General features: G+C 42.9%; 1 protein-coding gene across 6 annotated transcripts in view; it reads left to right on the top strand.

Moving 5' to 3' along the window:
• The window catches only part of Nhsl1 (NHS like 1), a 126,463-nt gene that overhangs the window by 65,289 nt on the left and 41,183 nt on the right, over positions 1–19,991 (top strand). For all 6 annotated transcript variants that reach the window (XM_029482924.1, XM_021174682.2, XM_021174684.2 and 3 more), the window contains one exon: positions 637–789. In XM_029482924.1, coding sequence (XP_029338784.1) covers positions 637–789 — 153 coding nt within the window. The remainder of the gene's footprint in view (positions 1–636; positions 790–19,991) is intronic.

Genomic DNA, 19,991 nt, shown 5'->3' on the forward strand with positions numbered 1-19,991 from the left:
CACTTTGTAGACCAGGCTGGCCTCGAACTCAGAAATCCGCCTGCCTCTGCCTCCCGAGTGCTGGGATTAAAGGTGTGCGCCACCACGCCCGGCTTTGCTTCGTTCTTGTACAGTTGGTAAATTTGAGTTTGTTGTATGTGGATAAAGAGGAATGAGAGGTCTCTGTCAAGTTCGTCCATTGTTCTTCTAAAACAAGAACTGGAAGGAGCTATGATTTTTGGGATGCAGGAAGCTGAGCAAACATGCTGTGAACGTGTTGTGTGGTGTTTGGACAGTTTTCGCTTTTTCTCTACAGATAGAGCTCAGTGAATAAACCCCTGAGGCCTGAGATGGAGTCTCACTAGAGGTTACTCCTTTGTTCTTGGCAGATTCTTGCCCAGTGGTGTGTTAAACACCACAGCCTTGTCTTTCTCTTGTTGTTGTTGAAACAGGGTCTCACTCAGTGTATTCCAGGCTGGCCTGGAACCCAGCAAGGAACTCAGGCTGGTGTCAAACTTTTAGCAATCCTCGTGCCCCAGCCTCGAAATGGTGGGGATTAAAGGCATCAGCCGCCATGCTTGGTGGCTGAGACCTTACCTTAATGTCACAAATTCAGAGTCAACAACTGACACGTGAATCTGTTCTTTTTCTCTGTAGCGGTTTCCAACTTGGACGAGGAGAGTCGATGGACTGTCCACTACACGGCACCATGGCATCAGCAGGAGAACGTGTTCCTTCCCGCCACAAGACCACCCTGTGTTGAGGACCTGCACCGCCAAGCCAAGCTCAACCTCAAATCAGTGCTGAGGGGTAAGACAGCCTTCTCTCTGGGCTTGCTGGACTGGAATTGCTAATGGGTAGGAACTGGCAGCATCAGTTTAATCACTGTAAAAGAAGAGGTGTGGACACTGAGTGTCTCCATAAATACAACGTTACATATGCCAAGAAGCTTCGGGTCCTTGTAAGACCCTGCCTTTTTAACTGGCTTGCACGTCCGCCTTCAAAGAACCCAGTGACACTTAGAATCCCCTCCATGTGTTCCAACCACCAGTATTAATCCAATCCAAATAAACTTGTGCTGACATGGGATCTTGCCACTGCCTTTTAAAGCTGTTGTAGGTATTGAAAGCAAATTTGCTCAAGCTGGTGCTTTTAAATGGTTTGTTCAGTTTGGTCACTGTTAGAAGGTGGGGCAGGGGGTGCTTCTATATGTAAACGTTGACTTGATGCTAAATAAGGCATCAGAATTGGATAATGCCCAGCAGGGCTCTTCTGACCATAGACTCTGTTGGCAGTGGCTGCTAGGAAGTACGAGAGGCATTCGTTTCTACGGAGATTTTACAACTTTAGCAAACTGTTGATGTTGAAAACAGCAAATGAGTAGTGAAAGGTTTTCATCTTTGCAAAGACAATAAAGTGGGAGGCTGGGGGATTCTTCTGAAGGACAAGGTTCACTTGGAAAGACTTGGAGAGACACCAAAGTTCTTACCCTACAGTGCACCATTCCTATCAGATTTCTCTTTTTTGTCATGTGACATTTGGGACATAAGTAAATCAAAGAAGTATTTGTGATTAACTTGAAATTTAATGAATCTGAACACCAGATTTCTATTTCCCAGTTGTAGTAAATTTGAATCTTGTTCTGTCATTGACTTTATAAGAATTACTTAAGTATCAGTCATTTGCTAAGTGATTTGTTCGTTAATGTTTTAACACCATGGTACCAATGCATGTCTATTAAATGTTCTCAACCTGTGGGTCACAACCATCAGGAAATACATACTTTCAATGTTCTCAGGTCAGAAGCCCCCAACCATAACTTTATTTTCATTGCTACTTCCTAACGGTAATTTTGCTGCTGAGCCCTGTCTCAGTTCCTAAGACCATCCGAAATGTGTATTTTTCTATGGTCATGATGCACAAGTTGAGGACCACTGGTTATTACAATGCTAAGAACTAGTTTCATCTCACTGAACGTCTTATTTTGTTTAATCTTCATAGTTATTCTAGTGTTCACTGTGCACCTAGACGAAGCAATAATTCACAAAGGTAAACCTGTCTGTCAACCCAAACTTAGTTGTAACAACCAGGACTTAACCTTGGATCCCCTTAGGCTGTGGAACTCCTCACTCTATTAAACTGACTTTAATAACTATTTATTGGGAATCCATTGTTCTGAAACAAGTGTAGAATATGAAGGCAAAGTCCTGACTATCCTGGAATTTGTACTCTGTAGTACAAATCACACCACAAAAAATACTCAAGAGCTATGCCCAAAACTGCTCTTTGGGAATGGGGAAAAAAAAATCAGATAATTTTTGCTCAGAGACTGGCAGACAAGCAGTAGATTTGTCATAAAATTATTGCTGTTTTTTTCTTCCTTGAATTATTTTTACATCTATATGATAGATCATTTGCCTATCTATCTATCTATCTATCTATCTATCTATCTATCTATCTATTATCTGTCTGTCTGCTGTCTATGTACATATATGTGCCATGGCAAATGTGTGTTGGTCAGAGGGCAACCCGCTAACTTATAGAAGCAATTCTTCCCTTTCACCGTATGGGTCCTGGAGCTCAAACTCAGATCCTTAGGTTTGGTGGCAAGCCCCTTTCCCCGCTGAACCATCTTGCCCACTTTCTTTTCCCCTTAATTTTCCTAATGCATAGCTTTTCTCATGTGTCTTAGAGTATCTTGTTTTAGACACTAAAACTTCGGGCATTGCCAGGTTCTTTTTTTCATTAAGCCAGAGTAACTTACATGACTACAAGCTTAAATGAGAAGAGCATCAGTTTTGCTCATTTGCATGGCCTTGGAGTTATACTTTGAGCTTAATCACCTTCATGATACTGATTGCTTAGAGTGCTTAAATCCAACTGTAGTGGAGAATTCTTCAGGCCCCAGCGGTTCATCTCTAGTCAGTTTCAGCAGGCAGAATCTCTACTTTACATAGCTTACGTCCCTCCGCCAGATAATTAATGAGACCGTGGCAGGGCTCCCAGGACAAATCCTTGAGGCAATGCTTTGCCCAGATTGCTCTGCCCAGCTCCTGAGCAGCCGAGCACTGCATGGGCTGGCTTGCAGAGAGTTTTGCTGCCATGGTATGGTTGAGTCTGAATATTCAGGCCCGCCAGCTTTTTGATTACTCTCCAGGAAACTATGCCTCATTCTCAAGTTCATGTATTTTCAAGTGCCACATCAGGGCTTTCCTTCCCTTAGAGAACTGAGCATCTGTCTACGGGTTCTTCAGTACCACACAGGAGAGACCACCACCCCAAGTGTGGCCAAAGCGTGAAATTTTATTCTGAAAAGATAATTCCAGTTAGTTGTTTGTTTGTTTGTTTGTTTGTTCTTTAATCCCCTTCCCTTTCTCCCTCTTGCTCCGGGTCCCTGTTTGCTTCGGCCCATAGATTCTTATTTATTTCTCATGGTTGTGAGCCACCTTGTGGTTGCTGGCATTTGAACTCATGACCTCTGGAAGAGCAGTCAGTGCTCTTAACCACTGAGCTATCTCACCAGCCCTGTGTGGTTCTTTTTTTTTTTTTTTTTTTTTTAAGCCCACAAGGGTTTCATAAGAGAGATGTTCTATTCACAAAATTTATAACCTTGGAAAATTCTTGGACTACATCTTTTAAAGTCTGGATTTTAAGCTTTTTTTTTCCCCCCTCTGAGGTTTTAAATATGGCTTTGTGAACCATGGCTGGTTGGATGAAATGATAAGGAGCAACCCAGTTCTTTTCTGTTCTGTATTTACTTCTGGTCACTTTTGATCCACTCAGAACCTTGTGTCCCTCTTCCCCCGCATCATCTTAGCAAACTGAGAGAAACAAAAGGAGGGTGTCCATTGTCTCCACACCAGTGAAGGTTCAGAGTATCAGGGAAACACTAGTGAGGGTGTCAGAGCGTGGGCACACAGTATTTCCATATATGCCTACTGTGGAAACGAGGACATCAGAGCGTGGACACACAGTATGGACGCACTGAGTATCTCCATGTATGTATACTGTGGAAACTTGGCCTTGTATGAGCTATCAGTTTAAGTTAATTCTCCCAGAACATTTTTTTTTGCTCAAAAATAGAGAAAAGTATAATTCTCTGTAGTATACAATCTATTTCGTTCTCCCTCTAACATCTCTGCGACCTTGTCTTTAATTTTAAAGACGTTCATTTTTGCTAAACATGTGAGCGCTGTCTTGTTATCACTCAAGTACTCTTATGAATTATGTTGTCCCTCTCTGTAGGAGAGGAAGCTGGGCGTGCCTTGTGTTAAGGATTACAAAGTGCAAATGGCAGCGGTACAGTGAGTACTAATAAACACCAAACGTATACTTCTTAAAGGAACCTGAAAGAACTTAGTGGTCAGTTCAGTGACTGAGGAAGGCACACATTCATAAGAAAGTGTGCTATGCAGAAGTTAGGTTTAAGTTAATGTCCAAAGGCAGGTGATTGGTACAATTGATTGCTATTTGAGCATCAGTTTTGTACTTACTTGTTTGCTTGCTTGTCTGTTCACATCTTTATTTAGACAACATCTTGCTTTGGAGTTTTAGAGTGACCTGCTCTCCAGTTTAAGGGGCTCATTTTGGTGTTCTGACTACTCAGTCAGCTTTGTAGGTGAGGTAGGGCAGGTGCAGAGGGAAATCTTGAAAATGAAAGTACCAGGAGGTTCTCCAGTTCTTCTCATCAGTCTCCTAGCTGGTCCTTCACTTCCACACTACAGAGAGGCTGGTCTTTCCAGATGTCTAACATGGCACATGACACAACTGGATCCCTTGTGCAGTTTCAGTGGTCAAAATGTAGCAAAGATTATTTATATTCATTGTCAGTCTCTAGACAGCTTGATAAAACAGAGTGGACACATTTTTAGATCAAATGTTGGTTTTGTTCACTTGCTACTAGTGATTTAGGTTATGATTGAAGAATATGTTACCTAGATTTGAAAATAGTGTTTTGATGTTTGTGTGGCTTGTTTCTTGGATTTCTTTTTTTGTTTTTTTGTTTTTAAAGATTTTCTTATTTTTATATGTACCAGTGTTTTACCTACATGTATGTCTGTGGATCACATGCAAGCTTGGTGCCCATAGAGGCCAAGATAGGGTGTTAAGTTCCCTGGAGCTGGAGTTATGGATGGATTTAAGTAATTATATGGGTACTGGGACCATGGGACCATCTTTCCAGTTGTTACAGAGAATAGAGAGGTTTGAAGATAGATTCTATTATCTATGAAGGATTCTCTTAGCACTGTACTGAACTCCCAGAAGATCTCACCCCTTTTATCTCCTGCGGTGGTTTGAATATATATACTTGGTCCAGGGAGTGGCACTATTAGGAGGTGTGGCCTTGTTAGAGGAAGGGTGTCACTGTGGGAGTGGGCTTTGAGACCCTTCTCTTAGCTTCCTGGAAGCCAGACTTCTGACTGCCTGCAGATCAAGATGTAGAACTCTCAACTCCTCCTCCAGCGCCATGGCTACCTGGACACTGCCATGCTTCCTGTCACGATTATAATGGACTGAACCTCTAAATCTATAATCGAGCTCCAATTAAATTGTTGTCTTTATAAGAGTTGCCTTAGTTATGGTGTCTCTGCACAGCAATGGAACCCCTAACTAAGAGAACTCTGTAAGTACATGAACCTCTGTGACTTTACTGGAGACAGCTTTGATGAAAGACCCTCTTGATAACCACGCTTTATCTACACGGCCTTTAGCTTTCTAGAAAGAATCTCAATTGAGTTGGAAGGGGGAATTAGAAGCCAGGGATTGCCTCCAAGAGAGGGTCCTTGTTTGTTTCTCTACAGCTTTCAGACTTCATTTGACAATAATGAGCATATTAAAGACTGAAATAAAGGCATCATGTTCAAGTTTCCAAAAAGCTCAACTTGGGAGATATAAATACAGTTTCTCACAGTATGTTTAACAGACCGTTTAGTCACTGTATCTGTGTACACTGCTGCCTGAATTAGTTCACAGAGCATCTGCTGTTGGTATCAGGAATGTTCTTGTAGTCAAAGTTCCTTGCTGAGAAATGCATTTTAGCAGGTCATCTTGCTCCATGGCTCTAGATTCGGAAGTGCAAGCACAGGAGAGAGTATTCAGTTTGGCCCATGCTCTTTTAAAGTCAGAGATACGTTCATTACATGTGAAAGGACAGAGCTGTGGATCTATGATGCTATAAAGAGACTACTTGTCTCAGACGCTTAGAGAGAAGTGTATGTTCAAAGTCCAGTGTAGGATAGCTTTCTGTGGATCAGGTTTCTGAAGAGATTCAGCCAGGTTTCTGAATCCAGTCTTTTCTTTGGATCTGATGCAATGGACCGACTGTTGCATCCGTCTTCTTTGGGCACTTGGGTCTCTGAGACCTTACAGATATATTTTGTGTCTTAGGCAATAGATTCTTGTCTTGGAGACCCTGTAACAGGAATCTCAAAATACCTGCCCCTTATTGCGGAAGAGGTGTTTGTGGAAGGAGGGGTGCATTTGAATTTCGTGTAGTGATACACAGATATAAGTGAGTAGAACATAGGCTCTTTTCTGAAATGGGAACCCTTTACTCCCATCATGCACTGAGGGAGAAGGAAGAGGAGAGATGTAAGTTGACATTGACAGCTATTGTCATGTTGCTGTGGTTCATGTCCTCCTCGTTTTCCAGCAGCCTCTGAATAACATCTACAGTAGAGATCTGGTAGCTGCCCGTTGATCCAGTGGTCAGCCCTCTCACTGTAGACAGACAAACCAAAGCCCTAAGAAGGTGAGGGTTGTCCACTCTGCAGGCCTATTGTGATCTCAGTCCCCTGGGCATACTGAGGAGACTTGTATAGCTGCTGTCAAGTTCCTGAGAGTTCACAGGGACAGGGCTCACCCTGGGAGGTTAGTGTCCAAGGCAAGTTTGGTTTCTTGAGGCAATTCATTTAGGAGATTCCGATGAGCTCATTGTTGCCCAAGGTAGCTTCCCAGTTGTTCTGGAATCCTCTTTTCACTCACCCAGATTTCATTAGCATTCAAATGAGTGCAAGAGGTACAAAGAAGCACTGTGTGGTGTCAGGTGTGACTGGCGCATCTTAATGCCACTTGGTGCTTGTTTCTAAGGTTATATTAGGCTCTAATACTGCGAAAGACTTAAAATATATGAAGAATAGGTTACAAGGGAAAATTATAAAGATTTGGAAGTAATAGGTAAATGATTTATCACTTGCACTTGGTACTCTGCCAAGCCTCTGAAGTAACTTCCTGAAGAACACTGAGATAAAAAAAGAAAAAGAAAAAAGGCAGAGAGTATTGCTAGCTAAAGAAGAAACATGTTAAATTCTACGAGCAAGTAATTTATTTACAAATTGTTCAAAATCGTGTTCTCGGTGGTTTTGTTTTGCTTTGCTTTGTTTTGTTGTGATAGGGTCTTTACAGTATAGCCTGGTTGTGAACTTACTGTGCAGTTCGGGCTAATCTCAAAATATAGTGAGCATCCACCTCGGCTTCCTGAGTACTGGGATTTTAAGCACAAAATACCATGCCTGGCTCCCATTTTGCTTTGCTTTCTTTTCTTTTCTTTTCTTTTCTTTTCTTTTCTTTTCTTTTCTTTTCTTTTCTTTTCTTTTCTTTTCCTTTCCTTTCCTTTCCTTTCCTTTCCTTTCCTTTTCTTTTCTTTTCTTTTCTTTTCTTTCTTTCTTTTATTAGATAGTTTCTTCATTTACATTTCAAAGGCTATCCCCTCCCCCCCTGCTCCCCTACCTATCCACTCCCACTTCTTGGCCCTGGTGTTCCCCTGTACTGGGGCATATAAAGTTTGCAAGACCAAGAGGCCTCTCTTCCCAATGATGGCCGACTAGGCCATCCTCTACTACATATACAGCTAGAGACACAAGCTCTGGGGGTACTGGTTAGTTCATATTGTTGTTCCACCTATAGGGTTGCAGACTCCTTCAGCTCCTTGGGTACTTTCTCTAGCTCCTCCATTGGGGGCCCTGTGTTCCATCCAATAAATGACTGTGAGCATCCACTTCTGTATTTGCCAGGCACTGGCATAGCCTCACCAGAGACAGCTATATCAGGGTCCTCCATTTTTCTAGTTTAAACAAAAATGGGTATAAAATTGGGGCAGAGGTGGCCATAAAATATTAAGTCACAAAACCCCCACAGAGCACAGGGTTGAGAAACAGCCCTTCTATTTAACTCAAGCACAGCAGCAGTGGGTTAAAGCCTTGCTCTGTGGTCAATAAATCCAGACACTGCGATGGAAGACTAAGGTTCTGGTCTCAGAGTTGTTCGTACACAGCGAGGCCGTCTCGGGAATCATATCTCACGGTTGTTCTTGGCTTCCGGAAAATAGCTTATGGTTTTTATCTCTGTTTTTTTTTTTTTTTTCCCCAAGCTCCAAAATTCTGATGGGCTTGACTCTGTAAGTGTGATAAATGTGCAGCTTATTGTCACAGAGACATACCAACTGCTGTGCCTAAGTCCTGACAAATTGTCTAAAATCAAGCTTCTGTTCTCATAAATTTCTTTTCTAGGCCAAGTATTGCAAGTGAGTCACTGGGCTGAATACTGTAATAGAGCCAAAGATGAGTAACTTGTTTTCTTCCAGCAGCTTAAACCAGGCGAAGAGATAAGAAGGTAGGAATAACTGGTTGATGTTGAGGGTGGCATTTCTGAGCCTCACCCTGCCCTTGGGCTTAGGCTTTGAAACATAAGCTTAATCATTTCTCTGCTTCATTTGAAATTCTTTTCTAGCTCTTGTTCAGACCTTTAATACCACAACTTGTGTGAAGTGACCCCTGCTGTCTGTGTCACTGCGCCAAATCACCTGTTCGTCCTCTTGTACATCTTTACCTCACCATTTTTATGGGGAAGTTTGACAAGGTTCTTGAACTAGAATGCTAGTTTGCCCTCACCCCCAACTGTGCCTTCCAATCCAATCTTTGCCCTTCCGATCCATGACCTCTTACCTGGCCACTTCCTACTGCACCTCTTTGATAGTCCCCATGGGTATCTGAATCTCCACAGAGCTCTTCTGGACTTCCCGGTGGCCCTTCTCTGCCCTTCCACACATTCCCACAGAACAGCAAACAGCTTTAAAACAGTAGAGCAATTATGCTTCCATGTATTCACCCCCTAAACCAAGAACTTTAGTAACAGGACTTTGTCCTGGGTATCCTCAGCCCACAGTCCGGCATATAAGACTAGAAATACTCTTCCATCTGTGGAAGCCCAGGTCATCTGAAACTTCAGGGAGCAGAATCAGATCCAACAACTAGAAGGTTGTGGTAGCAAGAGTGAAATGAAGGAGACTGGGGGTGGATTTCAGGTAATCCTGCAACATAAATTATTTTATATTATTAAAGGGCTGCAGCCATAAAAGGTGCAAGAGAGCAACTGTGGAAGGAGGAAATCATGGGATGGGGTGGGGGATGGGGTGTTGGGGGATGGCCATCCTGGTGCTCCTGGGCAGGAAGCGTTTGAGGCTGTTGGATGGGTTACTTGGAAGCCATTGGTAACCTTTGAAAGAAGCAGTTGAACGGTAGTGGATTTGGGAACAATGTACAGCTCCAGAGGTGTGACCTGTGTCTTCCTAGGGAATTGGAGAACGGTGGTTTGTAGTGGAATCAGATACCATGTGGTTCCCTTAAAAGAGAGGTGCTGGAGGCTTGGTGGAAATATGGCTCCACTGTATTAATTAGCCGTTTGGTGAGAAAGATGACTTCAGCTGCTAATCTGTGTTCGGCGCTTATACATTGAGTTAGGTTGACTTTTTAAAAGACACGATAATGCAATTGAAGACACTTCTCTTTTTTAGTGTTTGGCATTCATTAAACACAGAATTTTTATCTTTAGGGAAAAATGTTTGACTTGAAATAAGGGCTTAAATCCCTTATTAAGAAATAGAGAGGAGCAAAGTCAGAGATATGGGGCTAACAGAGTGGAAATTGTGGACAAAGTATGCTGTTTAATGCCTCCGTTGGACTTGATGTCTCGTAGTGAGTACTTCATACACAGTGACCCTGACAGGTGCTTTTGTTGGTGCAACCTGTGAGAGGGAAGTCAGGTGCTGGGGAATGTAAGCCATCATTGCTTTCAGTAGTAAAGAGGGCTCCCTTCCCCCATTTTTGATGGTTACTAACATACAAAAGATGGACCTTCAGATGATCTGGGTCTGAACAAAGCACCATGGATTGTTTAAACAAAGGCTTTTTGTTTTGTTTTTGTCCACAGCCCAGTCTGCTGTTTCAGCAGTTCTGCATTTACTCCTGATAAAGAAACCTGAGTGGCTCCTTTGCTTCAGTCAGTGTGGCAGAAAAATGCTACATTGAAGGTCCCTAGATAAGGTCTGCCCTGACTCCCATACAGCCCCAGTGTCTGGGGTTGGCAGAGAATCCCTGTGGGCTACTTGATATTGAGTCCTCTGCCGATGGTCCTCAGCCACTGAGATAGCTGTCCCGATTCTAACGTGAAATGAATATGAAAGGAGATCGCCTTCACCGTGGTTTTTCTGGCTGTGCTTGGCTAGGACTCCTGGCTTTCACACACTCGCTCACACTCATCTTGGGCGCCAGCCAGAAGCTTTCCACCCTCATTTCAACCAGATTCCATTCTGGAAGCCTTGTTAAATTAATTTGGAGATGCAATGAGAAGAGGCTGTAGAAATTGGCTTTCTGCAATGGTAAATGACATTTTAATAGGAATGCTCATGATGTTGTGTTTTTAAAAAAATTCGGAGAATTAATCTAGTGGCTTAGGTATTGGTATTTTCTTACTAAAGTCCCTTGCCTGCCTCATTAACTCTATTGGGAGATATTAATAAAATGGCTTTAAAGCTTTCTAAAGCTTTACTGCCATGTATTTTCTCATATATCTGAATTTAAAATTGCATAAGGATATTTGTGTATGCATACATACATACATACATATATAAGTATGCATGTGTATAAAATTATTTGTATGCCTGAAGTTGCCTGTGGTGGTTAATGTCAGGGAGGGTGATATTGGTCCCAGCACACAGGATAAACAGTGTGTGCTAACACAGGAGTCAGCAAGTTGACTTTCATTTGACTGTTGAATGATGACCAGCAAGCAGTGTTCTCCCCCTGGGACCTCTCTCTACCTTCCCTATCTTAGTCTGTATTTTGTTGAATACACTGTATAAATTGAAATGAAAAGTTGTATGGAATTAAGTGTGGCAGTCTGTCATTCTCTCTTCCTCAGCCTTATTCTTCTCTTAAACTTGACTGATGTTTTCTCTGGAAGCGTGGTTTTCCCTTGGACACCTGTCTGATATGGCTAGCCAGAGGCTTCTGGGATTTACCCATGATTCCGCCAGCTGTTTAATCTTAGCGCCTGGGTGGTTGGTGTGTTGGTTTTTTATCACTGTGACAAATTGCATGATGTAAAGGACTTAGGAAGGAGATTTATTTTAGCCCAGCATTTCAGAGGGCTCAGTTCTTGGTTGGATAACTGCATTTTTCCCCCTAGACCAATCGTAAGCCAGAGCATTTTGGTGACAGGGCATTTGGGGTAGGCTGCTAACCTCACAGTTGAGAGAAACAGGGAGAAAGAAAGAGTCCAGGAAACAAGCTGTACCCTCCAAAAGGTCATCTCTAGTGACCTGGAGGAGTCCAGTCAGACCCCATATTTCACAATTTCTACCACCCAAATAGGCCATTCAATGATGAACCCATCAATGGATTATCCTCCTTTGGTTAAGGCAGAGCCCCTATGAGCATGTCATTTTCCAAAAGCGCCACTTCAGAGCCTTGTCTGGGGACTAGTCCTTTAATATATAAGTCTTTGGGGGACATTTCATTTACAAACCATAACAGTCTAATTGAAATTCTGAGACTCCATTCCTCTTGGTAGATCACCTGACCAAGCACTGAGTCTCATTACCCCATCCCACCTATTCTTGCTCTGCTCTTCTACGACTATAAGCTTTGAAAGGGCCAAATTACTGGAAGGTTATTAAATTCCATATTGATCCTCCTCCTAACCTGTGCCCTTACCACCCCTGAAATGTACAGTGTCCTGAGACACTGATGACCCACAGACTACCAACTAGACACACAGGCCATAGGCCTGGGGTAAACTAGGGTAGAAAGTCTGACCAAGGATAACGTGTAATGAACAATGGGATGGGCACCTCTAGTTCCATCTGCTATCCTTTTAAGGGTTCACTACCAGGAGAATGCAGGAAATCTTTATAACTTGCTCAGTACTTGCTACATACCTACAACTGAGCGAGTTCACTTAGGGCTTAGACATCTTAGGAAGACTTTGACTTTTCCATTTAGAACATGGGAAGCCACTGGAGAAACTGAAACTTAAGAGTCATATAATCTGACTCATTGTTGCTTAATGGCTCCATTAAGCTCTGTGTTCAAAGTTTGTAGATAGGGAAACGGGGGTGAACAGTTTCCAGGTAAGGCATGGTAATAGCCTTCAGGAAGCTGCCCCTGTGTTTGGCGTTGAACTGGGATATTCAAATTCAGGTCAAGACTATCACACATTTGAAGGACATCTTAACAATTTTTTTGAAACAAAACAGATAAAAGTAAATATGAGATACAACGTTCGTCTTCCCATACTGACCTGTAGCTTGTCAGCCTAATTCATCTTTGTCCTGTCTTCTTGCTAAATTACTGAATGATGTAAGCTCATCTCTCTCCTTTTGGGACCTTTAAAAATTCTGTGTGTGCGCGTGCCTGTCTGTGTGTGTGTGTGTGTGTGTGTGTGTGTGTGTGTGTGTGTGTGTATTTTATGCACAGGTAATCTCGCTACCCTTCCCCCTTAAAATAATTTCTTACACTGAAATACACACATAGTATGTCTCCAGCTATAAAAATTCTATTGTTCTCTTTGGGGGGGGGTCCCTGCTTCATACCCCCTCCAAATAGAGAAGACCTTTTTTTTTTTTTTTTTTTTTTTTTTTTTTTTGTCCTCACCTAAGTGTCACCACACCAGCCACCTTTAATTATGTAAACAGTTACCTGCCTCTGAGCCATGTTCTCATACGTGGTCATGGACTAGTAGCCTGAACATCACCTGGGGGCTTGTTAGAAATGAAAGTTCTTGAACTCTGACCTTGACCTGAGGAGTTTTGGGAGCAGAGCTGACATTGTCTTAGTGACAATGCCTTAGTGAGCCCTCCTGGGGCTACAGAGGCACCTTAGTCAACTATTGTCCCAGTTAGGTGACCTTACTTAAACGGCTGAGTTTCGAGTACCTTGAAGGTTGGAATAAAACCCACCACCCTGCTGAAGTGACTTGAGAAACTGGACGTTCTTGTCTCTCTGACTTGTGTCTCAGACGGTTTACTCTGTTTTCCCTTCAGTTAACGTGGCCTCGGGCGTAGAAGAACATTCAGAGGTTTACTAAGACATGGGTCAAGTGGTGGTAGAGGTGGCCTGTCATACGAAAACGATGACCCAAGTACACAGGTAGAAAGTCGGACTAGGGCGCATGGCTGTGATCCCAGTGTTGGGGAGGCAGAGACAGAAGGACCCTGGGCCTTAGCAGTTGGCCAGTCTGGCCAGATTGGTTTAGTGGAAGATTTTATGCCTGAATATTTTAAGATGGAGACGGGATTGAGGAAGGTACTTTTCAACGTTCAACCTCTGTGTGCACGTGAACCTACATATACATATCCTCTCTCTCTCTCTCTCTCTCTCTCTCACACACACACACACACACACAGAGAGAGAGAGAGAGAGAGAGAGAGAGAGAGAGAGAGAGAGAGAGAGAACCTGTCATCCCAATCACTGACCCCATGTATGATTTGCCTTGCCTGGCCCCCACTTTTCTGCAGAAGCAGAGAGCTCTGGGGAACTCCTCTCTACTCCCCTCTTTAGATAATGTCAGATTCATTCCTGTCAGGAGTCTCCTCTACCTTGACACGTGGGCCAGAGTGTCCTTCTCTCAGATTGGCCTGACTTTCTTCACCCAAAATGAAGCACATCTTACTCTGCCTCATCTTCGTATGTATCCAGATCAGGCACTTTTAGAACTCTGGAGAGGCCGGGCCACAAGCCCTTCCCCAAAGCCATACCTTTTTTTCCCTTTGTTCCTTTCTTTTGCTTTGGTTGTTGAGTATCATTGGAGTGATGGTTGATGAGGGACTAGTCTCTGTGTTCACTATACATGCATTGCAAGATAGCTCTGATTTGAATACTTAGAGTGCAGAAATGTGCTTTGATGCCATTGCTAAGTGTCCCTGTATAATTGCACACCAACTCCCACTTGAGAGTGAGGGAAAGACTGACCGTTAGCCCACCAGTAAGCCACAAGGATATGTTTATTTCAATTCTTAGCATTTAAAGTTTCTGTCATGTTATCTAGAAAAATGCCTATGGACAAGATTTATATTAAATTAACTAGATGAGTGAGTCACATGAAAAGTGTTGGCAATTCTGTGGGCTTTTAATTATCTTCAAGTTTGTTGGTGCTTGAAGACAATTTAAATAAATTGGCATTAACTGCTTTAAGGAATGTTTGGAAAATCCAAATATATTTTAGCAAATTAGTTATCCGTAAGTGGTATATGAAATCAGTTTGATTTCTTTCTCTTTTCCAATCTTGTCAAGCCCAATAAATTAATGAAAGGACAGGTCAAATTAAAAACTGTATTTTGGGTTGATCTTCACTAAGGAAACATTTTTGCACACTTACAAAGCATAATGTTTAAGTACAGTCAGTTTCTCCTATATGCTTCCTTACAAGTGGGAAACTGAATTCTACTAGCCAACCACACCTGGTACAGCATTGGGCTGGAACTGATTCTATTCTAGACCTAAATGCCTGATTCTTAGATCCCTGGACCGAGATGAAGATGTGCTAGCTCTCTGGCCCTAGACCCTGCTGCTCTTAATATAATGAAGACTAACTGGGATAGAACTATGGGAATGTGGATTATTAGAAGTGTTGCACCTGAGTTTTCCTGATAGAGGAAATAGGTCAAATACGCACTTTTCCTTTAATTCACACACAATTATTTTAAACACAAATCAAGTAATGACAGCAAAGGACTTTCTGATTTTCTTTTTTGTTTTTAATGTCAGGTGTATTGGCTTTAAAAATCAGCCATCTGAAAACAATGAGTGTTTTAGCTGCCTTCTCCTGGTAGGGCACTTCACTGAGCAGCACATTATGGCCACCATCCTTATAATTAACAACGGAACTGGAGTCCTCCCAAAGTTTTGTGACCTTGAGTTCTAGTAAGAGGGTTCTGAAAGATTTAATACTATTCAAGATAAACCATGGTCAGATGTTAAAATATGGCATGCCAGAGCCCTGTGCTGCTGTGACATCCGAGATTCTGCTCTGACCCAGCACCTCCCACCTTTCCCACGGAATACAGACTCCTATGTGCTGTCGCTTCTCTCCCGTCCTGACAGCTGAAAAGGTAGAAAACTTACTGGGTCCTTTTGGCTTTTTGATCACAAATTATTCTTTCATTATCCAACTGTCTTCTCATACAGTTTAGTGAGCCAGCAGCTTTTTTTTTTTTTTTTTTTTTGATGGGTGGTGGTGGTGGTGGTATTGTTTTAGAACCACCTACTTATATTACTGTATTATCTTTTTGAAGAATAGACAAACAGTCCCCTTTTATTCTCAATATGCATCCAGTTTCTGTTTCTTCCTCTTCCCTAGAGCACTCAGCATCTTGGGTGAGGGAGGTTATAGGTTTTCATTTCAGGCTAAAGATTGAACCCATGCTCTGTGAATACACAAGTGCTCTACTACTGAGCTGCACCTTCAGGCCGAAGTCCAAGGCGTTTGCTCGCTATTGAAGTTAACAGCTTATTTTCAGACCATTCCCAAATCATTGTCAGAACTTCAGGAAACATTAACCTTTTGAAATGCTTTAAACTTATTTTATTGCGTGTGTCTGGATGTCCTGCTGCGTGTATATCTTGTACACCACATGCACACCTGGTGCCCGAGGAGGCCTGAAGAGGGCATCAGCTTCCCCAGAGCGGGAGTCTCAGATGGTGGTGAGCTGCCATATGGGTTCTTGGAATCAAATTTGGGTCTCTGAGAGAGTAGCCACTGCTCTTAACAGTGGAGCCGTCTCTCCAGACTCTAAGAAAAAAATTTTAATATATAGCAGACCTTCTTTCATGGGATTTGTAAACACAGACAAGTACAGCTCTTACCTTAAAGGAGTAAGAGAATTTATTCTGTAGCCAGTCCAAATGACCATGGCCTGGGTACAAGTGCCATGCTTCAATGTGATAACAGTGCCATGGCAGTTTTAAAAATTAATTATGATTACTGTTGTGGGGCAGGGGCACGTGTCCTACAGAGGGCATAGAGAAGGCAGAAGACACTCTCCTGGAGTCGGTTCTCATTTGCTACCTTTAAGTGTGGTGTGAGGATTGAGACTCCGGTTGCCAGGCTTGTACTGTTGAGAGGTGAGCCCCTTTACCCACTGAGCCATCTGGCCAGCCCTTCATGAAATTTTTATAATAACAGAACAAAGAAAGTTATATGCCAAGACTTGGTCGTGTCCCCCCCCCCCCCCAGTACATTGGTAGGTGAGTGATGCAAATTGGGGAAATCTCTTCATGCCTCAGATGCTATCTGAGGACATTCTTAGCCTTTGGGTACACTTTGCCCATTCCAAAAAGACGTACTGAATTGTGACATTAGGCTTTTAGGTTCCATGTAGAGGTGGGTGATACGGCTAATTGGAGCACCAGAAATAGCCCAAGATAATATTGTAGCTCTCCACAGTCAACTTTATAGAACGTTGACATAGCTATTGCCACCACCACGACCACCACCTTGCAGTCTCAGCTCACAGATTATATGACAAAGAAGTCTCTTACAAGGTATAGACATTGGTGGTAAATGCCAGCTACTATTCCTAGTCTCACTGGTGACTTCTTTTCATTCAGACTCTTCCCGTGGTTTATATGGACTTTGTGTATCTGCATAGTCTGAAAGCATCCCAGTGCTTTAAGGCTGGAGCTGGTGGGGATGAGGTGGAGATGGCACAGTCACGCTACCTCTCTGTTCTGAGCTACCAAAGGCTACTCCTGTGTCTGGGATTAGAAGGGAGCGTCCTGATGGTAACTCACAGGGCTCTGCACCGTCTGTTCCTCTGTCCTGCCAAGGCTTACCTCCCTCCTCTTGCTCCTCGTCCCTAAGTCTTAACCACGTTCACCTCCAGTTCTTTCTCCAGGAAGTAGAAGCCAACTTCCTTCCTTGATGTCACATTTCCCAAAGCCTGTACTTCCTATAACCATCACCCCATGAGCCCCTCTTCCCTTTTCTGCCTTACTGGTTTTTCTATTTAGGACCTTATTAAAATAATTTACAGTTTTTACTTGTTGTCTGTGCGCATGTCATAGCATAGGCTCTGTGGACGAGGGTCTTTTCTGTTTACTGTGGAAGTCTCCTCTGCACGTGACAGTGCTTGACAGGTAGTAGATGCTTAAGAACTATTTGCTGAATTAGTAGGTACTTGGAGGAGGGATACTGAGCCCTGAGGTAGTCATCCCTAAGGGGAAAGAAAACTGTCTTGGGGGCTGGTGACTTCCTGCAGCTATGATTTGCTTCTTTGGCAATAGTTTCTCTTGTGTGTCTGTAAACGTTTACTTATCCTTCTTTCAAAAGGGCATAGTTTGAGATTTTGTACCATGTGAGGCACAGTAGGACCTATGAATGCATGAGGTGTGGCTTCTTTGTTTAAAGACCCTAAAGCCTAGAAGGGAAGGGAAAATGTATATTAATGAACACAGAGATGATTACAGTGACCTGAGAATAGAAGGCACCTGTCATGAGAAACGAGTCCTGAGGGTACATAGTCACCACTGTAATACTGATGAATTTACGACAACACAGAGGTAATGAAGTAGATGCGTGCGTGCGTGCGTGTGCGTGTGCGTGTGCGTGTGTGTGTGTGTGTGTGTGTGTCTGTGTGTATTTATGTGTAGTCAAGAGAGAAGGCATTGTACAACTGAGGATTGGAGGTCAGCCTCAAAGGGGCAGATGACATTTTGCTTGTGATTCTGAAGGTTGGGAAATCCAAGTTCTGATAAGAGGCTTCTTGCTAGGGTAAGTGATCCAAAAGCAGAGAGAGACAGAGACAGAGAGACAGAGACAGAGAGAGTGGGGAAGTACCTGCTACTGTAATTTCTCTCCAGCATCATGAATGGCGTTAATCGAGGAGAGTGAAGCCCTCATGCATAAAGCACCCATGCATCTCTTCCAGGTGCCTGCCCCGGGGCCATCCCATGACAGTTTGGTTGCAGCATGAGTTTGGTGGGAGCATTTTAACCATAGCGTTGCTCCCATCCTAAGCAACACAGTCATGCATTATTTTACTCCCAGGAGAGAAGCTGAGCTCTGAGGCCAGAATGCTTGGGTTCTAATGGTGGTTCCACCATGCACAGCACAGCATGCTACATTTTTGCCTCTTTAACTTTTCATGTGTGAGTATTCTACTCCCAATCTCTTAGAGCAGTGACACAGGAAGTCCCCAAAGTGGGTATAACTGATACATGGTCGTGATTGTTGTGACGTCTGTGAGCTGTCCCATCTACCCTTTCCTATCCGAAGGACCTGGAGATGGATTCTTCAGATAAGCAGATATTCCTTCCCAGGGTTTCAGTTATTGAGTAGACAAGTAGGGACCTGTTGTACCCTGATCTTATCCAAGTGTCTTTTCATTTGTTGGACTGGAGTGACCTCCCAACACAGACTTCTGGGAAGATCTCTGTTAATATCTTCCTTGTCTTACATCCCCTGGCCTATTCTATGTTAATACTTAAGGGCTGGCATGGCAATGTATTATAAAACTGGGTAGCTTAAAATAACAGGGAAAAAAAAGTTTTATCTCATAGGTCTAGAGCTGGAAAGTTCAAAACTAAACTATTGATGGTAAAGGCACGTTCCCTCCATCTTCCCTGGGAAGCTGTCTTTGTCTCTTCCAGCTTCTGGTGGCCCTTGTTAGCTCTAAACTCTTGCCTCTAGCCTCGTGTGGCTGTTTGCCTTCATGTGTTCAGAGGGGCTTCTTGTTATCTCTTCCTGTAAGGACGTGAGTCACACTCACTGCATCCCACTCTTAACAACTTCATCTCGACCTGTATCTATCTGGAAGGATTTCGTTTCTAAGGAAGGATATGGGCAACTGGGCTGAAGACATCTCTGTAGTTCTTGAGTGGACACAGTTCAACATATGAATCATACTTTTAGACCAGAAAGCCTCTGTCTTTTTCTTTGCTGTGATAAGTTACAATGTATTTGCTGAGTACCTGGCTGATACTCTTCTAGAGAGAGAAAAAAAACAAACACTTTTAATCATGAAGCTTTGTGTCAAGTAAAATTAATTAGGCTTTTAATCTTTGTATAAATCTGGGAGTTAAGTTAGTTTGACTGATTTTGTTTTGGCCTGAGGGTTGTTAGAAAGGTCCCAGCCACTGACAGTGAAAGGACCCCACTAAGAGTGCCTTGCATTCTTAGGGAAAGAGGTGCTCACAGCTTTGTAATATTTTGGTAAAAAATATAGCTAAAATGGGTTTTAAAAAAACCAGAATGTTAATAACTTTACAGCTAAGCAAATCTAGTTATGCAGTTACTTCCTGACTTCTAGCAATGAATCCGAATAGTTATGATTATGTGTGAATTCTAACAGCAGTTAACTAGTTATAGTTATGTGTGAATTCTAACAGCAGTTAACTAGCTATGGTTATGTGTGAATTCTAACAGCAGTAGGTATGTGAGGTGGGTGTTGTTTTGCATACCTGCTTATGGAGGCTGTGTGGAAGTTCCTGTACCCCAGAGTCTAGCACAGTGCCCAAGTAGACAGAGGACTGGAAAGCATTTGGACATGTGGGGTGTGTGTGTGTGTGTACACTGTGTATGTACATATGGAGGCCAGAGAAGAATGCCAGGTGTCTTCCTCTACCAAGGAATCTCTGACTGAACTTGATGCTAAACATGCATGCTTGGTCATTCGTGCATTCATGTGTGTTCAGGGAATAGAAATGCAGGTCTCGCCTCTCCTCCCCTCCCCTCCCCTC

Source organism: Mus caroli, chromosome 10 (genome assembly GCF_900094665.2).
Source record: "Mus caroli chromosome 10, CAROLI_EIJ_v1.1, whole genome shotgun sequence".
In the NCBI taxonomy this organism is placed as follows: Eukaryota; Metazoa; Chordata; class Mammalia; order Rodentia; family Muridae; genus Mus; species Mus caroli.